Here is a 21,869-nt window from a genome sequence, read left to right as displayed (position 1 = left end):
TCTATGCCCTTATGCCTACTAGTGTTTATCTTAGAAATGAACATAGTTAGGTTTTTTGGTTTTCAGTTTTTTAATCAAATCTGACAGAAACATTTAATTGACTTCCCAGGATCACACCAGCCCCTCTTCAGGTTTTTGGTTCATAGTCGGAATCTCAAACTTGATTTTCCCCTTCTGGTTGTGTGAAACTATCCTGTATACAACACTGTTGATTTTGAACCTGATTTACACTGGTATTATAGAATGATTCAAAAATTTTAGGGCTGCTTTCATCATTAAACATATGTAGTAAATATTTAGTAAATTTAAAAAATAGTGTAGATCTATTTTAGTATATTTATCATTACATTATTTCCGCCTAGTATTACTGAGTTAATTTATAAACTATCTTTTAAAACTTTTGTTTTAGTCCCAGAAATCCTGGATAGAAAGCACTTTGACCAAGAGGGAATGTGTATATATCATACCAAGTTCCAAAGACCCTCACAGGTAAACATACCTTTGTTTCTTCTTACTTTTAGGAATTTAGATGTAAATTTTATTGTTGTTTCTTTAAAGTTATTAAATAAAGCATAGTTACTATTATTTTTGTGTTTAATAGAATTAATATTTTAGGATTGAGGGAAGGTGATACCATTATTAAGATATCATAATTCTGGAGTTCTTCGTGATATTCACAGCATAAAACCTCTTTCTTTGAGTATTCCCTTATCCCTAAACTCTCCCAAATTGAAATGTGTTAAAAAGATAATACACTTAAGGCTCTCTTTTCTGATTCACTGATTGAGAGAATTTAAAAATTAGTGTATCTGTTTGTTGGCATCTGTTGAGCAACCAACACTGTGGTTCACGCTGAAGAAACCAAAATGAGCCAATAGTTGCTATTTGTTTGCCGGTGTGTAGATATAGCTCAATATCTACTGGAAAACTAGAGGTTATCTTCGATTGTCTTCTTGGTCTTTAAAATGAACTTGATACTAGGAAAAAAAATTAAAATAAAGAAGAGTAGCTAAAACTCAAGAAAAATTGAGAACTTGAGGTAAAAAATATTTTTCCTAAAATTTTCCCCTTTTTTGAGGCCTAGAAATAGAAAAAGCTTAAAAGGACAAATTGAAGATACAGTTTTATTTCCTAGCCTTTTACTACCATTTGATACATGACTGGTAATAAAATATAGCTAAATTTTAAATTAACTTATTTTTTTATAAAAATGTATTTTATTTTAAAACAAGTCTATAAAAAGTCTATAAAAGAAATCACATACAAAAATACAGATTACTCTGACATGTTGGCAAAATAGCTTATGGCTGTACTTGAATTCGGAAGTATGTCATATTTGAGGGTATCCAGAAGTCTAACTGACTTATTTTAAATTATACTATCCCACTTAGTATATTCATGGTGGGTACTTAGTATTTCTGGAATTAGAATTTCTAATTGTTTATTATATTACGTGACTTGGATTTAAATTCAACATTTCTCTATAACAGCAAAAGACACCCCTTTTTTGAATGTATCTTTCACTTAAACAAGTTTCCATCGTAAGAATAATACATATGATGAAACTTGAAACTTGAGAAGCAGAAAGTTGGTTTAATACTCACGTTTTCATAGGTCTAAAACAGTCATTATAACATTTTGGTGCATTTATATTTAATTTTTTTATGTATACCTTTTGTTTTAAGCTGTTGCTGTGGTCAATCTATATGTAAAATATTGTGCTTGCTTTTAACAAAATATAGTAATCATTTTTTCATATAGATATTTATAAGAATGGTAGTTAATAATGCATCAACCACCATAATTCCTATTCCAGTACTGGGCTTTTGTTTTCAGTTTTTAGCCATTATAAATTAAAAGTAGGCCATAATGCAGATCTTAGTAGATACAGCTTTTTGTATTTAAGGTTTTTCCCTCTTGACATAAGTATTGCCAAAATGCTTTCTAAAAGAATTAAAGCAATACACACTGTCACCAATAGTGATGAGAATGCCAACTTTACTGAATACTGACTAGAGTAACATTTTCCATCATCTTCAAAAAAGTAAGTACAAAATAGTGTGTCTTAAATTTGCATTTACTTTTTTACTTTTGAGAAAACAGTTTTTGTTTTTAAATCTCCAAATTTTAAAAACTTCTATAAATGTAATTAGATAACTTTAATGTCTCTGCCACTCATTGTCTTATGACTTCTTTCAGTTTTTTACTAATTATTAAAGATATATTCTGTTACTATGTCATATTACATTTCTTTTTTTTTTTTCAAGATTTATTTTTTTATTTACACAAGAACTGGGGTACAGGCCAGATGTGCGGGAGGGTGAGAGGATTCACCAGAGACAGAGCGGGGAACAGAACAGGCAGACTGACGAAACACACTGCTGAGGGGAGCAGCGGGCGCGACAGGAGAGGTCTGCTGCGCGCCATGTGGGACCCTCGCTGGCTGGCAGGGATGCAGAGGCTGCAGACACAGCTTCACAGGGTGGCGCTCAATTGCCTGTGCCACCAGTGGAGGCCCCATATTACAATTTTTTTTTAATTTTAGTTTTTAAATAAATTTTATTTTTATATTCCCCATACAAATGCCGCCCCCTTATTTTGATCCCAGTCCCTCCCCTCCCTGACCCCTACCCCGCATAGAGTGTCTCTGGTTCATAGTTGTTTGTTGATTTTGATTTTCACTTTCTTATAGTTATTCATTTTCCTGGTCCCTTATTTAAGTTTTCTAGATTCCTGCTATGAGTGAGACCATCCAGTATTTTTCTTTTTCTTTCTGGCTTATTTCGCTGAGCATGATCCCTTCCAGCACCATCCATGTTGCTGCAAATTGCATGTGTTTATCTTTTTTGAATGCTGAGTAATCCCATATTACATTTCTTAACCAGAACACATAAATGACATTTCCCAGCTCCCAGGTAGTTAGTAATTCATAAAGATGGACTTAGAATTTAGATCTCCTTAGTTCAATGTGCCCGTTCCAAAATTAGACACTTTTTCATTGACAGAAAATTGTGGTTTTATTTTATTAAAAAAAAATAGATTATGCTGTCATTGAGGAGTTTTATTTCCTAAATTTTGTTTGTTTCATTTTGCAATAGAAATAATGAAAGTACTCATTAGCTATTAAAGAAATCTCTAGCTGTTAATAAGTATCCTTGACTGTGGCTATTCATGAGACATAATTAACAAACACAGTTAATAGGTCATTTCTTTATATACTACTTGAGTTTTTTATTTAATTTGATTTAAATAGGTAATACATGATTTACAAGGTGCTAAAAACAATAGTTTTCTTTCTACCACTGTGCCGTGACTTCTAAGTTCTCCTTCCTAAAGGAAACCGTTCTTACCTATTCCTTGGAATACCTTCTAGAAACAGTTATAGTTTTTATATGTCCAAGCACATATGTATACATTCTCCACATTCCCTTTAAATACAAAAGGTTTATCCCATTGTGTTTATTATCTTGGTGACAATATTAAATTTTTTCTGTTGTTGAGTTCGAAATGAAGCTTTATTGTAGGTGAAAGTACACACTCAGAACTGAATGCAGGCAAGTTTAGAGGAGACTCTGACAATGTTAAAATCAATATAAAATATGGAATTTGAGAGTTAAAAAGTTACTATAATGTATAAATGAAGGTATCAATGATTTATGATATCCATTGAACAATTAATGGTAAAATGCTCTTTTGTTTTATATTCATATGAACTTTATATAATTTAGATTGAACTTAAAAATATTTTCACTTTAATTTAATAAATTTACATTTTTTTTGTTTTTATAGATGCCTTCCAGGATGTCAGATTTGTCAGCAGCTGGTCAGGTAAATTTAATAACATAACTCCATTGCACAAATTTTGAAAAACATCAGGTGGAACTTGCCATCAAGAGGAAGAAATGAGGGCCTCCCCGGTGGCACTGTGGATTGAGTGCAGCACTGTGAGGCTGTCCACAGCCTCTGCAGCACGGGTTCGATTCCTGGCCTGCCAGGGAGAATCCCACATGGCGCGGCAGACCTCTCCTGTCTGGCCCGTTGCTCCCCTCAGCAGTGTATTTCGGTTCTTCTGCCTGTTCTGCTCCCTGCTCTGTCTCTGGTGAATCCTCTCACCCTCCTGCGCCTCTGACCTGTGCCCCAGCTCTTATGCAAAAATAAATAAATCTTTAAAAAAAAAAGAAAGAAATGATAGGACTGAATTTGGTAAAACAACTCACTGTATCTAAAATTAACTTTTTATGCACTTTTGTTACTGCCTGCCAACCAGAGATCTTTTCTTACATTTCTCCATCAGGATCTTAATGAACATTACTATTTACTGTTTATTTGCCTAAATAGCAAATGGGGGTACCATTCTTAAATCTTTCCTGTCTCCTTACACCCACTAAATCCTCTTGGATGGCTCATAGTTCAAGTTTGTTCAAGCCTTATAAGAATTCTAGATTGATGGGATTTTTTCCTATTAGTACTTCAGAGGCAGCTGACATAATTTTTTCCTTCTTTACTCTTAACTGCTTTTAAGATGTTATCAATAGCCTTCATCAGTGCCCTAGTATGATTTTCTTCAAGCTTGTTTACAGTTTTTATGCTCAGATCTGTCCATCAAATAGCTTCCAAATTTTTGCCAAATAAGTTTTCATGTTTTTATTCCCACCCCTTCTTTTCTGAGACTTAAAATACATATGTGTTGAACTACTTGATATTATTCCATAGGTCAGTAATGTTGTATTTCTTTTGAGCCCCCAATCTTTTCTCAGTGTTTTATTTTCGATTGTATTGTTATGTTTTCAAGTTTACTGATTTTCTCTTTTTGCAGTATTTAATATCGTATGAGTTCTACCCCATGCATTTTGATTTCTGATATTACATTTAGATGTTTTACTTGGGCCTCCCTTTTAAAGTATCTTTCAGGGCTTCCCCGGTGGTGCAGCGGTTGAGCGCTGGGTTGCGAAGCTGCCCGCGCCAGTTCGATCCCCGGCTGCTCCCCCGCCACCGGAGGAGGGTCCCACATGGCACGCAGACCTCTCCTGCCGCCCGCTGCTCCCCTCAGCAGTGTACTTCGGTCCTTCTGCCTGCTCTGCTCCCTGCTCTGGCTCTGGTGAATTCTCTCACCCTCTCGCGCTTCTGACTGTACCCAGTGCTTGTATAAATAAATAAAATAAATAAATAAAAATAAATCTTAAAAAAAAAAAAGAATAAAGTATCTTTCAGTTCCCTCCCTTGTCATGTTCATGTTTTCCTCTACTTTCCTCAGCATGTTCTTAATAGTTGCAACTTACTTATAATAGTTGTTTTAGTGTCATTTTTTACAAATCCCTTACTATACTATTTCTGGTCTTCATCTAACTGATTATTTTTCACTTATATTTTCTTGCCTTTTTACATGCCTACTAATTTTTGACTGATGCTGCATATTGTAAATTTCATATTTTAGCTTTAGATTTTATTGTATTTCATTAGGGAGTTTTAGGGATAGCCTTTCTTGCAGTGTGGTTACTCTGGATCAGTTTGATCCTTCCAAGTCTTGCTCTTCCAGTTGTCTGGCCATATGGCCTATTCTAATTTTGCCCTTCTGATTAGGCATAACTCTTCTGGGGACCCTATCATAGGCCATGTATATTACAAGATCTCTTCATTCTGGCTGGTATAAACACAAATTGTTCCCAGTCCTTCGTGAAATTCAAAAATTACTTGGCCCACTGCTACCTAGTAGTTCTCACCTTCTCCTTGGGTAGTTCAGTATTATTTTTGCTGAAGTCTACCCTTCTGCAGACATCTGGAACTCTGTGTAGTTTCCTCTTTTTTATTTCTTACTCCACAACCTCTTAGTTCCCTTGGTTTCTCTGATCTGATTTTTTAAATCAAATCAGTGAGAATGGCGGGCTCCTTTGGGTTTTTCCTTACTGCCTCCTAGTGCTTCTAAAGTAGAACACAAGCTCTTCCTGTCCCTGACCCCATGCCATCATTGTTGTCATTATATAGTTTGCATTTTCTTGAATTCTATATGCATGGAATCATATGTATAGAATCGTTAAGTGTATATACTCTGTCATTTACTGTCTTACATTCAGCATCATGATTTTGAGATCTATGTTGTTGTGCCTGTTAATAGTTCATTTCTTTCTCTAGTTGAGTGCTATTCTATTAATATGGTTGTACTACATTTTGTTAGATGCCTAATACTAAATTTAGATAACTACATCATTAAGTACTCATTTATGTATTCTATTCAGTGCAATAATGAAAGTATTAATGTATTGATATCCTAAAATTAAAAAGTCAAGCTATTTTTATACTCTTCATTGATTCATTACTTCAATTTTTCATTGATAAAATTTTCAAAAAAAATTTTTTTTCCCCTTTAGATGTTTTTGTGGTCGCTTGGTCAAGCAGCATGCTTGTTTTACTGCAAGTCTTGCCATGAAATACTCAGATGTGAAATTGGGTGATCAATTTAATCAGACATTAGAAGAATGGTCTGTGGAAAAGCATACAGAACAGAGTCCAACAGATGCTTATGGAGTCATAAATTTTCAAGGGGGTTCTCATTCCTACAGAGCTAAGGTATGTCACTTATTTGATATTATTACTTCATTTATCATGTTAATGTACATTTATTATCTCTCAGTTTATGTACTATCAGAAAATTAGCCTCAATATTTTTTATCTTTTGATAAAAGTTCTTAATGCAAATAATAAATTATTATATCTTCTTGGTGAATTTTACCTTTTATCATTATGAAATATCTTTTATCTCTTGTCATTTTCCTTGATAAAGTTTCATTTTTTTTGAAAGCAGTATAGGTAAATTTTCTTTTTTCCTTTTTAGTTTTTTCTTTTCCTTCTGTTTAAGAGGTTTCTTGTAAAGCAGCATATATATTATTTTTTTTAAAGTTTAGGCTACTGTCTCTCTTATTTCTTACTAATTTATAGACTTATTTTTCAGATTAATCTTATAATAAACACTGTAAATACATATTTAATTACTATTATTATTAATTAGTACTTTTACTTTCTCTGGACAAAGAAAGAATGCTTTTGTTGGTGTGACTTTTATTAGTATGTTTTAAATCCCAAAACATTATTAATTTACTTATATTTGTCAGCAGTTTACCTTTTACATTGTTTTGCTTGCCTCCTTTTTTTTTAAGGTTTATTTATGCATACAAGAGCTAGAGTACAAGGCCAGAGATAGGGGGCGTGGGGGGCATGGGGGAGTAGGGGGTTGGGGGGTGGGTGAGAGGATTCACCAGCAACAGATTAGGGAACACAACAGGTGGATTGACTGAAATACACTGCTGAGGGGAGCAGTAGGCGAGACAGGAGAGGTCTGCTACACCATGTGGGTTAGCTCCCTGGCCAGGGAGTTTTGGGGATCAAACTTGTGCTGCAGTGGCTGCAGATAGCTTGATAGTGCTGAGACCTTTTTTTTTTTTTTTTTTTTTTTTAAGATTTATTTATTTATTTTATACAAGCACTGTGTACAGTCAGAAGCACGGGAGGGAGAGAGAATTCACCAGAGCCAGAGCTGGGAGCAGAACAGGCAGGCTGACGAAATACACTGCTGAGGGGAGCAGCGGGCGTGGCGGGAGAGGTCTGCGCACCCTGTGGGACCTCGCCGGTGGCTGGGGATCGAACCAGTGCTGCAGAGGCTGCGGGCAGCTTTGCAGCTCAACCGCTGCACCACCGCCACTGGGGAGGCCCAATAGTGCTGAGACTTAACCCCTTGCGCCACTACGGAGGCCCTTGCTTCTCTTTCTTGATGGGAAAAGCAGTGCCAAATAGTGAGCCCACCTCTATTTTCTATTCTTCTGAATCCTGATCGTACAAGTTTTCACTATGTTGGTAGCTCTCTAAAACAGATGCTGTTTATGAATTTTCTGTATTCTCTTATTCCTAGAGACAGAGTTAATCCAAAACCATATAGATCCATAATTGCTGGAAGTGGAATTCATTGTTTACTCCTAACAATCTTTTTTTTAAAAGTTTGACTCTTTTCCAAACACTTTATGTCCTAGTATAATAATAAGTTAAACAAAATGTATGCAGAAAGGTTTAATATAGGGCCTCCCTTGATGGCGCAGCGGTTGAGCACTGGGCTGCGAGGCTGCCCGCAGTCTCTGCAGCGCCGGTTCGTTCCCCAGCTGGCGAGTGTCCCACAAAAAAAAAAAAAGATTTAATATAAAACAGTTACCATTATTCTTTTGTGTGTGTGTATTCATTTTATAATATTTCTTTCACTTTCTCAAATTGCATTATTTTTTACTTAGAGTACAGGTTCACACCTCTTCAGTGCATACAAAACATTCCTGAGGAACTCGAGTTTTCTCAGTTTTGTAGAATTCTGTTATTTTGGGTTATAATATTTTGGGATATATTTGTGTGACTGCAGAAATTTTCCTTGATGTTTGAGCTCTGTAGAAGAAAGAGCAGTATACTATTTTGCAAAGAACCTTTTTTAAATATTATTTAAAATTTGTTTCTTCTAATACCTATATATTTCAGATTTCTTATGAGCTGAATTATATAGGTGCTTTAGACTAAGGAAATGAGTTAAAGTGCCCATAGCAAGTAAATTTTGTGATGTCACCTAATAGAATGATAACTGTAAAAATACCTTTCAAACCAAGAACAATTTCCCACCGTGTTAGCTTATTTTCTATAGTATGATTTTTCAAAAATGAAACTGGTGAATCTGTCCGAAAACCTTGAAATAGTGATAAAAAGTTTTTTTGACTTTTTTTCAGTAATTGGTGGATTAAATCCCTTACTACTTCCAGTGAAGGAAACAGTCATCCACATTAGAAATATCTTTGTTATCTTACTGTGTGGTCACAATTCGGTTTTAATTTTATTTTTTTTTTTTTAAGATTTATTTATACAAGCACTGGGTACAGTCAGAAGCATGGGAGGGCGAGAGAATTCACCAGGGTCAGAGTGGAGAGCAGAACAGGCAGACTGACGAAGTACACTGCTGAGGAAAGCAGTGGGTGTGGCAGGAGAGGTCTGCGTGCCATGTGGGACCTTCACCCGGTGGCCGGGGATCGAACCAGCACTGCAGAGGCTGCGGGTAGCTTCGCAAACCAGCGCTCAACTGCTGCGCCACCTGGGAGGCCCCTAATTTTATTATTTTTTTGAAAGATTTATTTTATTTATGCATACAAGTGCTGGGATGAAGGCCAGGGCATGGAGGGGTAAGAACATTCACCAGAGACAGAGTGGGGAGCAGCGGGTGAGACAGGGGAGGTCTGCTGTGACATGTGAGTTAGCCACTTGGTCAGTGGTTGCCAGTAGCTTCATAGTGTTGAGACTTAACCTCTTGCACCACCAGGGAGGCCACAATTCTGTTTTAAAAAGGCATAGACATTGACAATACTTTCAAACAGATAATTCATTATTTGCCTCTCAATAATAAGTGTTATAGAAGCCTCCATTTTTTTTTCACCACTGTTCTTTTTCCCTTTTCCCATTGTCATAGCTTGCCTTAGTATTTCTCACTCTTTGAACACTCACAGCTAAATGGTAGTATTGTGGATAATTGTAAGTTGTAGTAGTAGTAATTGAGTTTAAACAGAAGAATAACGTTATTGATTTAGTTTAAAGTTTAAAAATTGGTGTGCCACAATTATAGCTCCTGGAGAATGATTTCTTCCAACTTTGAAATCATTTGATACTGCTTATTCCTAGTAGTGTAAAAATATCAAGAGTAGCCCATGAAATCTATTTTGTAACAAGCTGATTCAAATAAAATTATTTCAGAGTCATGTAATGTTGTATTATAAAACCTATGAATTTTATTTTCCTCTTAAAAATCTTTTTTAGTATGTAAGACTGTCGTATGACACTAAACCTGAAGTCATTCTGCAACTTCTGCTAAAAGAATGGCAAATGGAATTACCCAAACTTGTTATCTCTGTACATGGGGGCATGCAGAAATTTGAACTTCATCCACGAATCAAACAATTGCTTGGAAAGGGTCTTATTAAAGCTGCAGTTACAACCGGAGCCTGGATCTTAACTGGAGGAGTAAATACAGGTGAGATGATGATTATACCAATTTTAAATAGTATGTTTGTAAATTTTTCCTAATTATCAACTAACTTGATGTTTGAAGTAAGGCAACATTGATTATAAACAGTTTCTTTGTTAAATCATCTACAGTTCCTAGGTATAAACTGTAATTATAAAAGTTTTTGGTTTTCATTTAGATTTTTAAAAAATAAATAGGAGCAGAAGTTGGCAAAAATTGCACAAACTTATGGTACAAAATCTACTCTCTGTATTGCTAAATAAATGTTTATTGGAACATGCCCACCATGCACATTTGTTTTTATGTTGCGAGTGGCTGCTTTTGTGCTATTACAGCAGAGGTGAGTTGTGAAAGAGACTGCTCTGCAATGCCTAAAATATTTTGCTGACCCCTACTGTAAAGTGTTACTCCAGTCACTTTCTGATTAATATACTATAATCTTACATTTGAAGTCTTCCCTGTTATGTAGAGTATTCAAAGTAAAATATAATTATGTAAATTAGCTTGTAAACATCTTATTCATTATCAACTTTTTTTTGAACCTCATTGCATGTTAGGCATTCTTCTGGCTACTGAAAATACATTCCACAAATTAAATAAATTATTTACCTCATGGAGCTTATATTCTAATGAGGAGCTGCAGAAAAGAGATAAATAATATGTAATATGTTAGATGATAAGTGCTGTGGAGACAAATGAAATAAAGAGAAGGGATGGTAGAGGGACTACTGTCTAGTATCTAACCAAAGGTGACACTTGAATATAGATGGAAGGAAATGGGGCGGGGGGGGGGCAAAATAAAAATAATGTGGGGCAGATCATTTAAAAGCAAAGAAATGAAACTGGTGAATCTGTCTGAAAACCTTGAAATAGTGATAAAGAATTTTTTTGGCTATTTTTTAGCGTGTTGGAAGTACAGCAAGAAAGATCCACTGTAGCTTGAAGGGAATAAGCGAGGAGTGCTAGCTAGGTAGTATCAGAACATTTTGGGTATGTAGTGACAGTACTTGGATGGGATGGCGTGATGAATAGTAGAAGCAACAGGCATAAAATACCATCATGGAAGGTATTGTAACCTATTATAAACACTTTGGCTGTTACTCTGAATGAGAAAGGAAAGTTAATAAGAGCGAAGATTACTTGGCTGATGTTTTGAAATAGACTGTAAGCAGGCAAGTTAGCAATTGAGAGACAGAGAAGATGCCACCTCCCTCATCTAGCTGAGGGATGAAAACTTAATACATTATAAAAATCAAGCTTGAATGATGCACTGGTTTGCTAGTGCTGCCATAACAAAATACCACAGGCTGGGTGATTTAAGTTTTATTTTCTCACAGTTTAGGAAGCTAGAACTTCAAGATGTCAGCAGGCTTGGTTCTCCTTGAGGTCTCTGTCCTTGGCTTGTAGATGGCAACCTTCTCACGGTGCCCTCACCCTTACGGCTTTATCTCTGTGCACATGCATTCCTTGTGGCTCTTTTCTATGTTCAGATTTCCCTTTTTTTTTTTTTTTTTTAAATAAAGATACCAGTCAGATTAGGTAAGAAACTTACTCTATTAGAAGCCTTATTTTAACATCAGAACCTCTAAAGGACCTATATCCAGATACAAGTACATTTTGAGGTACTGAGATTAGGATTTCAACAAAGAATTTTTGGGAGGATACTACAAGATAGCCCATAACAAGTGATAATGAGGAGTTTACTGTTTTTTTGAATTGCATTTTCTATTTTTATACCAATTTTTTAATTTAGTTGGATAATGTTGGTGATTGTTTTATGTGTGTGTTTCATTTATTGTCATGTGTTTGTTTTTTTAGAGCTGTGTAGAGCAGTTAAAAAAATATAGTTACTTATATGGTGAATCTAAGAAAGAACGAGGCCTAATAGCATAGCAAAAGTTAATTTTTGCATGTGTTTCAGGCAGTTACAGTGATTTGACAGTGTGGGGAGTTCCTCCCTCCATTCATATTTGGTCCTTTTGTATTTTTTTTTTTTTTACTTGTTGCTTTATATCTTATATGAGTGAAGAAAAACATTACCAATTGTTACATTACAATTGAGCACAGGATTGTAAACACTTTCATGTAAAGTGAATCAAATTTTGTATGCACAGGTGTAGCAAAACATGTTGGCGATGCCCTCAAAGAACATGCATCCAGATCATCTCGAAAGATTTGCACTATTGGACTAGCTCCTTGGGGAGTGATTGAAAACAGAAATGATCTTGTTGGAAGAGATGTAAGAATTTCTTATATTTGAACTTATGTATACCAAAATTTTAGCAGGAATAGTGTGAATCAACTTAAAATATTCATGAGCATACCATATTTTTCAAATTAAGTTTAAAATGTGTTTTATTGAGATTTTCTTCTGATCCTTTCTAAAATGCTGTCATAGCTATTAAAATTTTTTTCCTTATAGTGTAGTATATTTGGTTTGCCTTTTTTGTGTATTTCACTCCTTTTCCATTCCTTGCTCATTGTTTTCATTACATTTTTAACAACTCCATGACATTTTGACTTTGTCGCTAAGAATAATTTAGGTTAAAGGCATATGAATCGGTTGCAGATATTTATTGAGAGGTTATTAAAAGAAATAACTAAATTATAAGGATCACTTTCAATTATATTTGCAGTATCAATTTTCAAAATTCTGTGTATGGCTAGGAGAAGCAATAAGACAGCTGATTGCTTTTACTCAGGTGTCCTTTACATATTGCACTTCATTTGCTAATGATCTTATTATCTTCACATTATTTGTTTGCTAATTAATGTTTCTTCCTTTGCATATAATTAAATATACTGTGATAAGGGTCAGACTCTAACCCATTAGTGATTAATCTTTAGCTATTTAATAACGTGTTATTTGAAATATTTTTTCACAATTTCTATTTATTACTATACATAGTTTTATTTCCTAGTTGCCTACAGCTTATTTCAAAGTTATTTTTACTTTCATTTTATTATATTTAATCCTGCCCACTAACTCTACATTTGCTATTGTATAGGTGGTTGCTCCTTATCAAACCTTATTGAACCCTCTGAGCAAATTGAATGTTCTAAATAATCTGCATTCCCATTTCATATTGGTGGATGATGGCACTGTTGGAAAGTATGGGGCAGAAGTCAGACTGAGAAGAGACCTTGAAAAAACTATTAATCAGCAAAGAATTCATGCTAGTAAGGGAATTTAAAATTCGTTGTTGTTGAAACTATTCTGGGTTGTATTAATTGCTACAACATTCTAATGGTAGCATGTTCTTTGGAGTGCTCATTTCCTTATGTAGCAAAATCAAGAATGACTAACTTGAGACAAAATAAAAAGACCAGGAAAAGTAGTCTGAGGCCAAATAGGGTACTCAAATATCAAGTTCAAAACCACAGTTTCATTGGAAACTGTTGTTTTGTTAATCCTTTTATAGCCCAAGGGTTTAAGAAATATTTTTAATTTATGATGTATTGTAAAACATGCTGTTGAAGTTCAAAATTGAAAAGTAAATGAAAAAACCCACTACTGTAAAGTAAGAATCTGCTTGCTTAAAATTGAAAGAATTAGTAGCTACTGCTCTTTGGTAGGTTTGTGTTAAAGGTTGATGTTCTTGATGCTGGTCTTGCTTTCTAGTCATGGTCAATCTTTCAGGTTCAACATCTAGATTTTTATTTCAAAAAGAGATTCTCTAATCTTGGGACACCACAATGGTGAGATCTATGACAAAGTGGGAATAGAAAAATTAGAACACTCCATTTTGATTATGATTGATAGCATCTAAAAACTTGGGTTTTCTCTCATTGCATTGCAGGTTATTATAAAAACAAAAATTGGTATTCACTAATTTTTTTTCTATTACTCTTATAAAGGTCTTGGATTTTATTGATCATTTACATAATTTTGCTTTCATCGTTAATTTCTATATTAGTGTTTCAATGCATTTGGAATCAGAAATACATTTTTAAATGAATCAAAATGTATTAGAAGCTTAATACCAATATAAAAAACAAACTGAAAAATAAATTAGTGTTATACATTTCAAGAGGTCAAATAGTAAAATACACAAAATAAGTTTTTCTTTTCAGATATATATACATACTACAGCATATACCTAATTATATATTGGATTTTCTAATTTTGTCATATAGAACAGACTCGACATAGAAATTTATACATATTTAATTTATTCCAGAATAGTATTATGTTGAGTGTTGAAAATGAAATCAAACGCGGTCTTATAAGAAATTATATTTTGGCTTTTATTTATTTATTTTTGATTGGGTCAAAAGTATGGTTAAATTACTTAATTTATTATATTTAATAGATTGGCTAATTTTTTTTTTTTTTTTTTTTTTTTTTTTTTTTTTAAGGAATTGGTCAAGGTGTCCCTGTGGTAGCACTCATATTTGAAGGCGGACCAAATGTTATCCTCACAGTTTTAGAATACCTACAGGAAAGTCCTCCTGTTCCAGTAGTTGTATGTGAAGGAACAGGCAGAGCTGCAGATCTATTGGCATATATTCATAAACAAACAGAAGAAGGAGGGTAAGTGTATTAGCATAACAGATGTTTAATAACTATGTAAAGAGTTTGTGGTTTTTAGAATATTAGATTTATTTCAACTTTTTAACAATCTTCAACTATCAATAACAATCTTCACTCTTTAGTTCTAAAGGACAGTTTTGCTATGCCATCATAAAGGCATGTACCTGAAGTGTCTTATCCTCAGGTAAAAAACATAAAGTTGCTCACCATGATATTAATTGTAATCATAGAAGATTGGCATCTGTGTGCTCAGTTTGGAAATATTGAAAAAATACATGTTTATGGACAAAGGAAGATACAGAGTACCATGTATATTATGCCAGCTTTTATGTAGAAAAGAAGATGATGGAATAATTATTTGTATATAGAGAAAGAAATCCTGGAAAGTTATACAAAATAATAGTGTTTCCTCAAAGCAGTTAAGATGGAACTGAACAAATGTGATACAGTGGGAATGAGACTTACTGCAAATACTTACATTTTTATATTTTATACACTTAAATATGTATTGAGAAAAATCAATAAAAATATATTTGCATGTTTAAGACATCTTGGTGAAATACTTTATACACCATGATACCATATCTTAAAATTATTATGTAATATAAAATGTGAACACTGATTTTGTAACATATGCCTTAAAAAAATTCAAAATAATTCAGAGAGAAAAATACCTCCCATCCATTTCTTTCTTATGATTTATAATGGTTGTCTCATGAAGGAGAAACTCTATCAATGTTTAATATTGATATATAGCATCTTTAAAGGTTCTACATGGATCTCTCTGTAATTCATTTTAGATTTACAAATAATGGGAATTGAAATCTATGACTTAAGTAATGTTTCCTCATGTTCCAGAAACCTTCCTGATGCCGCAGAGCCTGATATTATTTCAACCATTAAAAAAACTTTTAACTTTGGCCAAAGTGAAGCAGTTCATTTATTTCAAACACTGATGGAATGCATGAAAAGAAAGGAGCTTGTAAGTAAATTTCAGCAGAATAAGCCTCTTTCCTCACAATTTAAGTTGGTAGAAAAATTTTGTTTTTAATTTGGATTTTAAATTTGTGAAATATTTGTAACCACTTGAAGATGTTATTTTTGTTTCCTTTTTAAGCTGAGAGGCATCATGTAATAAGGATAATAGCTTTTATGTAATTGAAAGATGTATTTATACTGTATTCTGGGCTGTATTTTCGGAGAAGTTTCATAACTAGGCCTTAATAGATAATGCCAGGAGCAAGGAAGAGTTCTAAAGTTGCTAATGACATCTCTAAAATATAGTTGATGGGGAAAAAAAACTATGAACAGCCCCACTTCACAGTGGTTTCACTTTTAACAATTTTTCAACTTCACAGTGGTGCAAAAGTGATATATGCATACAGTATGAAACTACTTTCAATTTTGAATTCGGGCATTCTGTTTTTAGTTTGGAGTTCAATAAATTACATGTGCTGGTCAATATTTTATTATAAAATAGGCTCTGTCTTGCATGATTTTGCCTAATTTTAGGCTGCTGAGAGTCTTCTGAGTATGTTTAATGTACACTAAGCTAACCTATGATTAGTAAATTAGGTAGGTATAGTAAGTGTATTTTTAAATGTATTTTTGACAACAGTAATTTTTTCTTTTTTAATATATTTTTTACATCATTGTTCATTTTTAACAGTGTTTGCTTACCACCCCTCCAAGGTGTAGTCCCCATAGAATTTCCTTCCCCAGTGCACCCATGTACCATCATGTCAGTCCCCTGTGCTTCTTCCTCCCTCCTTCTGATCCCCCTCCCTCCTCCTCCTGCAGGATGTCTCTGGTTTATAATTGTCTGTTTGACAACAGTAATTTTCAATTTACAGTGGGTTTAGTAGGATGTAATGATTCCATCTTAAGTTGAGGAAGATCTGTATTCTACTCTTAAGTGCTCAAATGAAAGGCTAATACTGTTTCAGTCATCTAAACATGGGCTTAACTTTTAGAGATAACATTTTTTGACAACTCAAACATGGTTTGATTTGCTGTTTTCTTTCATTACATTGATTTTTGTACTCTTTGTATACTATGAAATGAAGTTAAAATTTTGTTTTGGGGTTATGATAGTCTTTTACTTATGAAAAATGAAATTACATTACTTCTCAATGGTTTCATATTTCAAATAAATTGAAGAAATGTCCAAAACAGAACCGAACAAAACAGTTTTTTCATTCAAGAACATACTTATTAATTGAATGCACTTATGTTCATTCTGTAGAAGGAATAGGAGGTTTTATTCACATAAGTAGCCTACATAGCCTCAACCCATAAGTAAGTTACTCTAGTAAAGGATATAAGATTTAAAAAATGAATAGGAAGCCAAACACTTTGAGTATATTTGTCATTTTTATTTGGCAAATGGTACAAAGTTTAATAATTTTTTGTTGTTATTGAAATGAAGTTATTTCTTATTAAAAAAAACCCTCCAAGACTAAATCTCTTATGTAGTTTTTGTTTTATGTCTTGTGTCTTAGCTTTTAAAGTGTAAAGGTGTAATATTATGATTTAATCTTTAAATAGATCACTGTTTTCCACATTGGATCAGACGAACAGCAAGAAATAGATGTAGCAATACTTACCGCACTGCTAAAAGGTAAGGTTTTAAACCTTTTATTTGCAATATCTTTCACTTACAACCTGTTTACATAAAATAAGGCTTTGAAATTTATCTAAATATTTGGGAAGTGAATTTTTGAATGATTTTTATTTGTGAAAGACAGGATGCTAGCTTTCTTTGAAAATAAGTTAACTTTTTTCCTCATAGAATGTTTTAGGTTTATAGTGGGATTTATGCCACAGACCAACTTAATTAATTATCCCATTAAGAATGTGTCATATTTATAATTACCTTAAAAATAAGTGTAAAAGGTAATAAGGTATGGTATGAATTTACTCATATTTGGAAGTATAGAAACAAAGAAGTACAAAACAAAAACAAACTGTTAGAACATTTTCAAAAATCAGAAACTAAAATTAGGTGTCCAGCCTATGTACACGAATATCCAAATACTCACCTAAGTGGCAGGGCAAGCAAGGGAGCACTGTCTTGTCATTTTACATTATCTTGAGTAAAAGAGACTATAAGTAACAAATCTCAGAAACCGTAAAGGGAAAAAGATGATGGTACTATATAAAAATGAACACCAAATATCTGTCACATACTTTCTGTGCCCTGGAGACTGCGCTTTAGTGGTTTTTCATTTTGTGATCTCACTTTATCCTTAAAATACCCATAAGAGGCAGATTTCCAATTATTTTCCTTATTTTATAGATAAGGAAACTAAGGAATAGAAGTGTTAAAAGTGGTGCTATAACAAAGCTATTGTAAGTGAATAATAAAAAAGTGAATACCCCATGGAAAACGACATGACAGAGAATTTGTATAAAAAATGTTAGCAGAATAATAGAAATGCTTAGGGAAAATATGGAAGAATGGTCAATGTTATAACTTTTCAAAAGCAAATTTAAAAAAACCTAACGTTTTATTCCCAACTTGGATATTCTGATATAACCTTTTTAGAAATATTTTGGCAGTTTATCAGTAATTTTATTTATTTTAAAGATTTGTTTTTATTTCTTTATCATATAGGACCTGGGGTGTAGGCCAGAGGTACAGAGGGTGAGAGGATTCACCAGAGACAGAATTGGGAGCAAAACAGCAGGATCTACTGAAATATACTGCTGAGGGGAGCAGCGGGCGAGACAAGAGAGATTTGCTGCGCCATGTGGTTAGCTCCCTGACCAGGATCAAACTCAGGCTACAGTGGCTGGTGATAGCTTGATAGTGCTGGGACTTAACTCCTGTGCCACCAGGAAGGCCCAAATAGCTTTAAACTATATATCCTCTTACCCAGTGATTTGGCCTAGACAAAATTATTTTAGTTAAATAAACGTGCTCAAAAATATACTCACAAAGGGCCTCCCCTGGTGGTGTAGTGGTTGAGCGCTGGGCTGTGAAGCTATCCGCAGCCTCTGCAGCACCAGTTCGATTCTGCTGCCAAGCGAGGGTCCCACATGGCGCACAGACCTCTCCTGCTGTGCCTGCTGCTCCCCTCAAGAGTGTGTTTCATCAGTCTGCCTGTTCTGTTCCCTGCTCTGTCTCTGGTGAATTCTCTCACCCTCCCGCGCTTCTGACTGTACCCAGTGTGTGTATAAATAAATAAATAAATCTTTAAAAAAAAAAAAAAGAAATAATAGTATTTAATATATATATATATATATATACACACACACTCACAAAAAATTCAAAATAACTTGAATATACATTAGCTGGGGTATTTGTTGAATAAATTTGAGTTCATCTCTAAAAGGTGTTGATATGTATAAAATATATGTACAGTTATGGAAAATTAAGGTATGTTATTAAAGTGCATAAATCAGATTATCTAAGTATTTTGTATACTACCATCCACTTTTGCATAAAGAAAAATATGTGTTTGAACTTCTGTATGCACAGAAAAATCACATGTAAGGATATTTTTCATACCCTGAATAGTTAGTACGATCTCTAATGGAAGCACATCTGTTTTTTCCTCGTTGTTATATAGTCTGAATTGTTTTCAATGAAAGAGGCTATGTCTTGGAATAAAGTCCTCAACCCTGGGGTAACCTAATCTTTCTTAATAGTGACTGGTACAAGCTGTGTAAATTAAGAATGAACGGGGGAGAATTCATAGGTATGCACATTTTAATGGAATTTAATTGAGCTTCTTGACTGTTTTCTTTATTTGATTAGGCACCAATGCATCTGCATTTGACCAGCTTATCCTTACCTTGGCATGGGATAGAGTTGACATTGCCAAAAATCATGTATTTGTATATGGACAGCAGTGGCTGGTATGTAAATTATCTTACAAAATGTAATTGAATTAAACTAAGTAATAGAATATATATGTTAGAATTGTGACTTTGACATATTACCTATCTGCTAAAAGTGCACAATTTAGCTAAGTATTTTTACATTCAGATCCATTTAGAATTTAATGAATTTTGTTTGCCTCTTGATAAAACCTGTTAATTATAGGGGGTATAGAACTCTAAATTATTCTAAAAACCTGCAAGAAGCCTTAGAATAAGCGCTCTATATACAAAAAAATGCATTGTAGCAATTCTCTTATATGTTTAGACCAGCCTTCTCCATCTTACCAAATGGCAAGTCTCCTCCCAATTTCTGGAGTCATCTTTTTTTGTCTTTCTCATATATTCCAGTCATTTCATTTGTAAATCTTTTCAAATCATCTTTCAAAACACCCAATTTTATCATCCTGATCCAATCTACTGTCACCTTTCTGTATTATTTTAGTAGCATCCTGTTTGATTTCCTTCCTCTCATTCTCTTTTTTTCCAAAGAGAGATCCACATCAGTTTTACTAGACCACAATCCAGAGCTTTTATGATGACCCACTGTGTTTTACATCATTTGCCTTATTACTGTTTCTTGTACTGTAGTGCATATTACCACTCCTCCATTTGCTCTCTTTTTATGTAACCATGATGGTTTTGTTTGTTGTTTGTTGGTGGTTTTTTTTGTTGTTGTTGTTGTTGTTCTTAGAACATATCATGAGTGCTCCTATTTCTTGGCCTTTGTATTTGTACCTCTCTAGAACATTATTCTCCAAAACCCTACCTGAGGTTGTATGTTCTCCTCTATCTGACTTCTAACCATGTCTCCTCCTGAATTAGACTTAAACTGGCCGCCCTATTTTAACAGCAACCCCTATGGCATTTTTCCATTTTCTCTTTAGTTCCTATCACCATCTTCTTCTGTGTACCATATATTTTACATCTTTATCATCTCTCCTAGAAAGTAAATTTTATGAAAGCAAGAATATGTTTCAGTTTTATTCACTTCTGTATTCACAGTCTGGCACATAGTAAGTGCTTGAGAAATTTTTGTTACATGTCTAGAATGATTAGGAGGCTTACTCAGTTAATATATTCATCCACTTTGAGGTATTAGCTAGCTTTTGTAGAGGATGAGATAGGTCTTTTCTATCTATATTAGGTGAGCAGCAAATTGCAAGAAACTATGAATTACATGGTCATAATTGTGGCAAATTTTATTATGAACACATTCCTGCATTTCTATATACATTGGTGTCATAAAAACTTTCTAGAAATTGTTAAGATGGGATATGTCAGCAAAGGAGAGAAGTTTGGGAAGGGGTGGTTTCCTTTTTTTGAGGTGACATTGGTTTACAGAGTTTTATTTTGTACCAGTTTGTGGTATTTGAGTTTCTTAAACCATGGGGATTGCTTTCCTTTATAATTATTTAAAAAATTGTTAATTGCTTTCCCTGTAATAGAGGAAGAAGCTGATGTTAGTGATGTCAGAACTCCAAACAGTAAACCAGCCTTTTATTTTCTTGAATATTTTCATTGAATTTTTGGTCTTCTCAGATATAAAAACTTGGACAAAGCCTTTATCTTCTGTGTTTATGTGGTTTTCTTCATGAATTTATCTGTATAAATGTTAACCTCTGATTTTATGCTTTCTTCCTGTTAAATGTAGTTTGCAGGACAGTTGTATGTTTTTCCCTCTTGATACCCTCTTGATAGTATATGTTGAGTATATAAAGGAATACTGCTTATAAAGAAGATAATTTTTATTAAATCTTTTTTTCTCAGATATAAAATTTTTGTCAGGTATTGCAATAGTTCTAATGCAATGGTTATAAACTTTTTTTCTAAAGCAAAAATTTTTTAATGCCCATTTATTATGCAAATGAAATTTTGAAAATATTATGTATAGTAAGAAGGCAGTATAAAACCTTATTGTAATAAAGAATGGAGTGGAAATGATTTGTAATAAAAATATTTTAATATGAGGATGTTCAAGAATGGCAACATTTAGACACAAATGCTTGCACTTGTTACATATAGAATCAGTGTAAATGCTGCAGTTATGAGTGATTAATACAGTAAGTTTGTTGGTAACTTAAATTCCAAGAAAGAAGGAAAACACTAACAAGTATAGGATTGGGAGTGTGAGCAGAGAGAAGGCCAGATGTAATAAAGAAATAGTTGTTAATGTCACAATAAGTAATAACAAAACAACTATTTGTATGTGATTAGAGAAAGAAGGAAATAATCTTAACTAAAATAGAAATAATGTGTCATGACAAACTACAGTTCATTAATATTGAGAACATGAAGAAGTATTATATTCTTATTAATTAGTTGGGCTTTATTTTAAAGTTTAACATTAATATAGTTCCCTTTTATGATATAAAACTGAGTGGTGAAAAATATCTGAGAAAACCTGTTTTTCATCTTAAC

At 33.6% G+C, this 21,869-nt stretch overlaps 1 protein-coding gene across 1 annotated transcript in view; it reads left to right on the top strand.

Moving 5' to 3' along the window:
• The window catches only part of TRPM7 (transient receptor potential cation channel subfamily M member 7), an 87,137-nt gene that overhangs the window by 16,352 nt on the left and 48,916 nt on the right, over positions 1-21,869 (top strand). The window contains exons 2-11 of the mRNA XM_037502473.2: positions 410-489; positions 3,790-3,828; positions 6,366-6,564; positions 9,823-10,036; positions 12,145-12,269; positions 13,039-13,210; positions 14,390-14,564; positions 15,423-15,546; positions 17,112-17,184; positions 19,327-19,427. Coding sequence (XP_037358370.1) covers positions 410-489; positions 3,790-3,828; positions 6,366-6,564; positions 9,823-10,036; positions 12,145-12,269; positions 13,039-13,210; positions 14,390-14,564; positions 15,423-15,546; positions 17,112-17,184; positions 19,327-19,427 — 1,302 coding nt within the window. The remainder of the gene's footprint in view (positions 1-409; positions 490-3,789; positions 3,829-6,365; positions 6,565-9,822; positions 10,037-12,144; positions 12,270-13,038; positions 13,211-14,389; positions 14,565-15,422; positions 15,547-17,111; positions 17,185-19,326; positions 19,428-21,869) is intronic.

Source organism: Talpa occidentalis, unplaced genomic scaffold (assembly GCF_014898055.3).
Source record: "Talpa occidentalis isolate TD23 unplaced genomic scaffold, MPIMG_talOcc4v2.1 talOcc4.11, whole genome shotgun sequence".
NCBI classification, from domain to species: domain Eukaryota; kingdom Metazoa; phylum Chordata; class Mammalia; order Eulipotyphla; family Talpidae; genus Talpa; species Talpa occidentalis.
The sequence above is the reverse complement of the archived record's forward strand: the minus strand, read 5'-3'. Positions and strand labels throughout refer to the sequence as shown.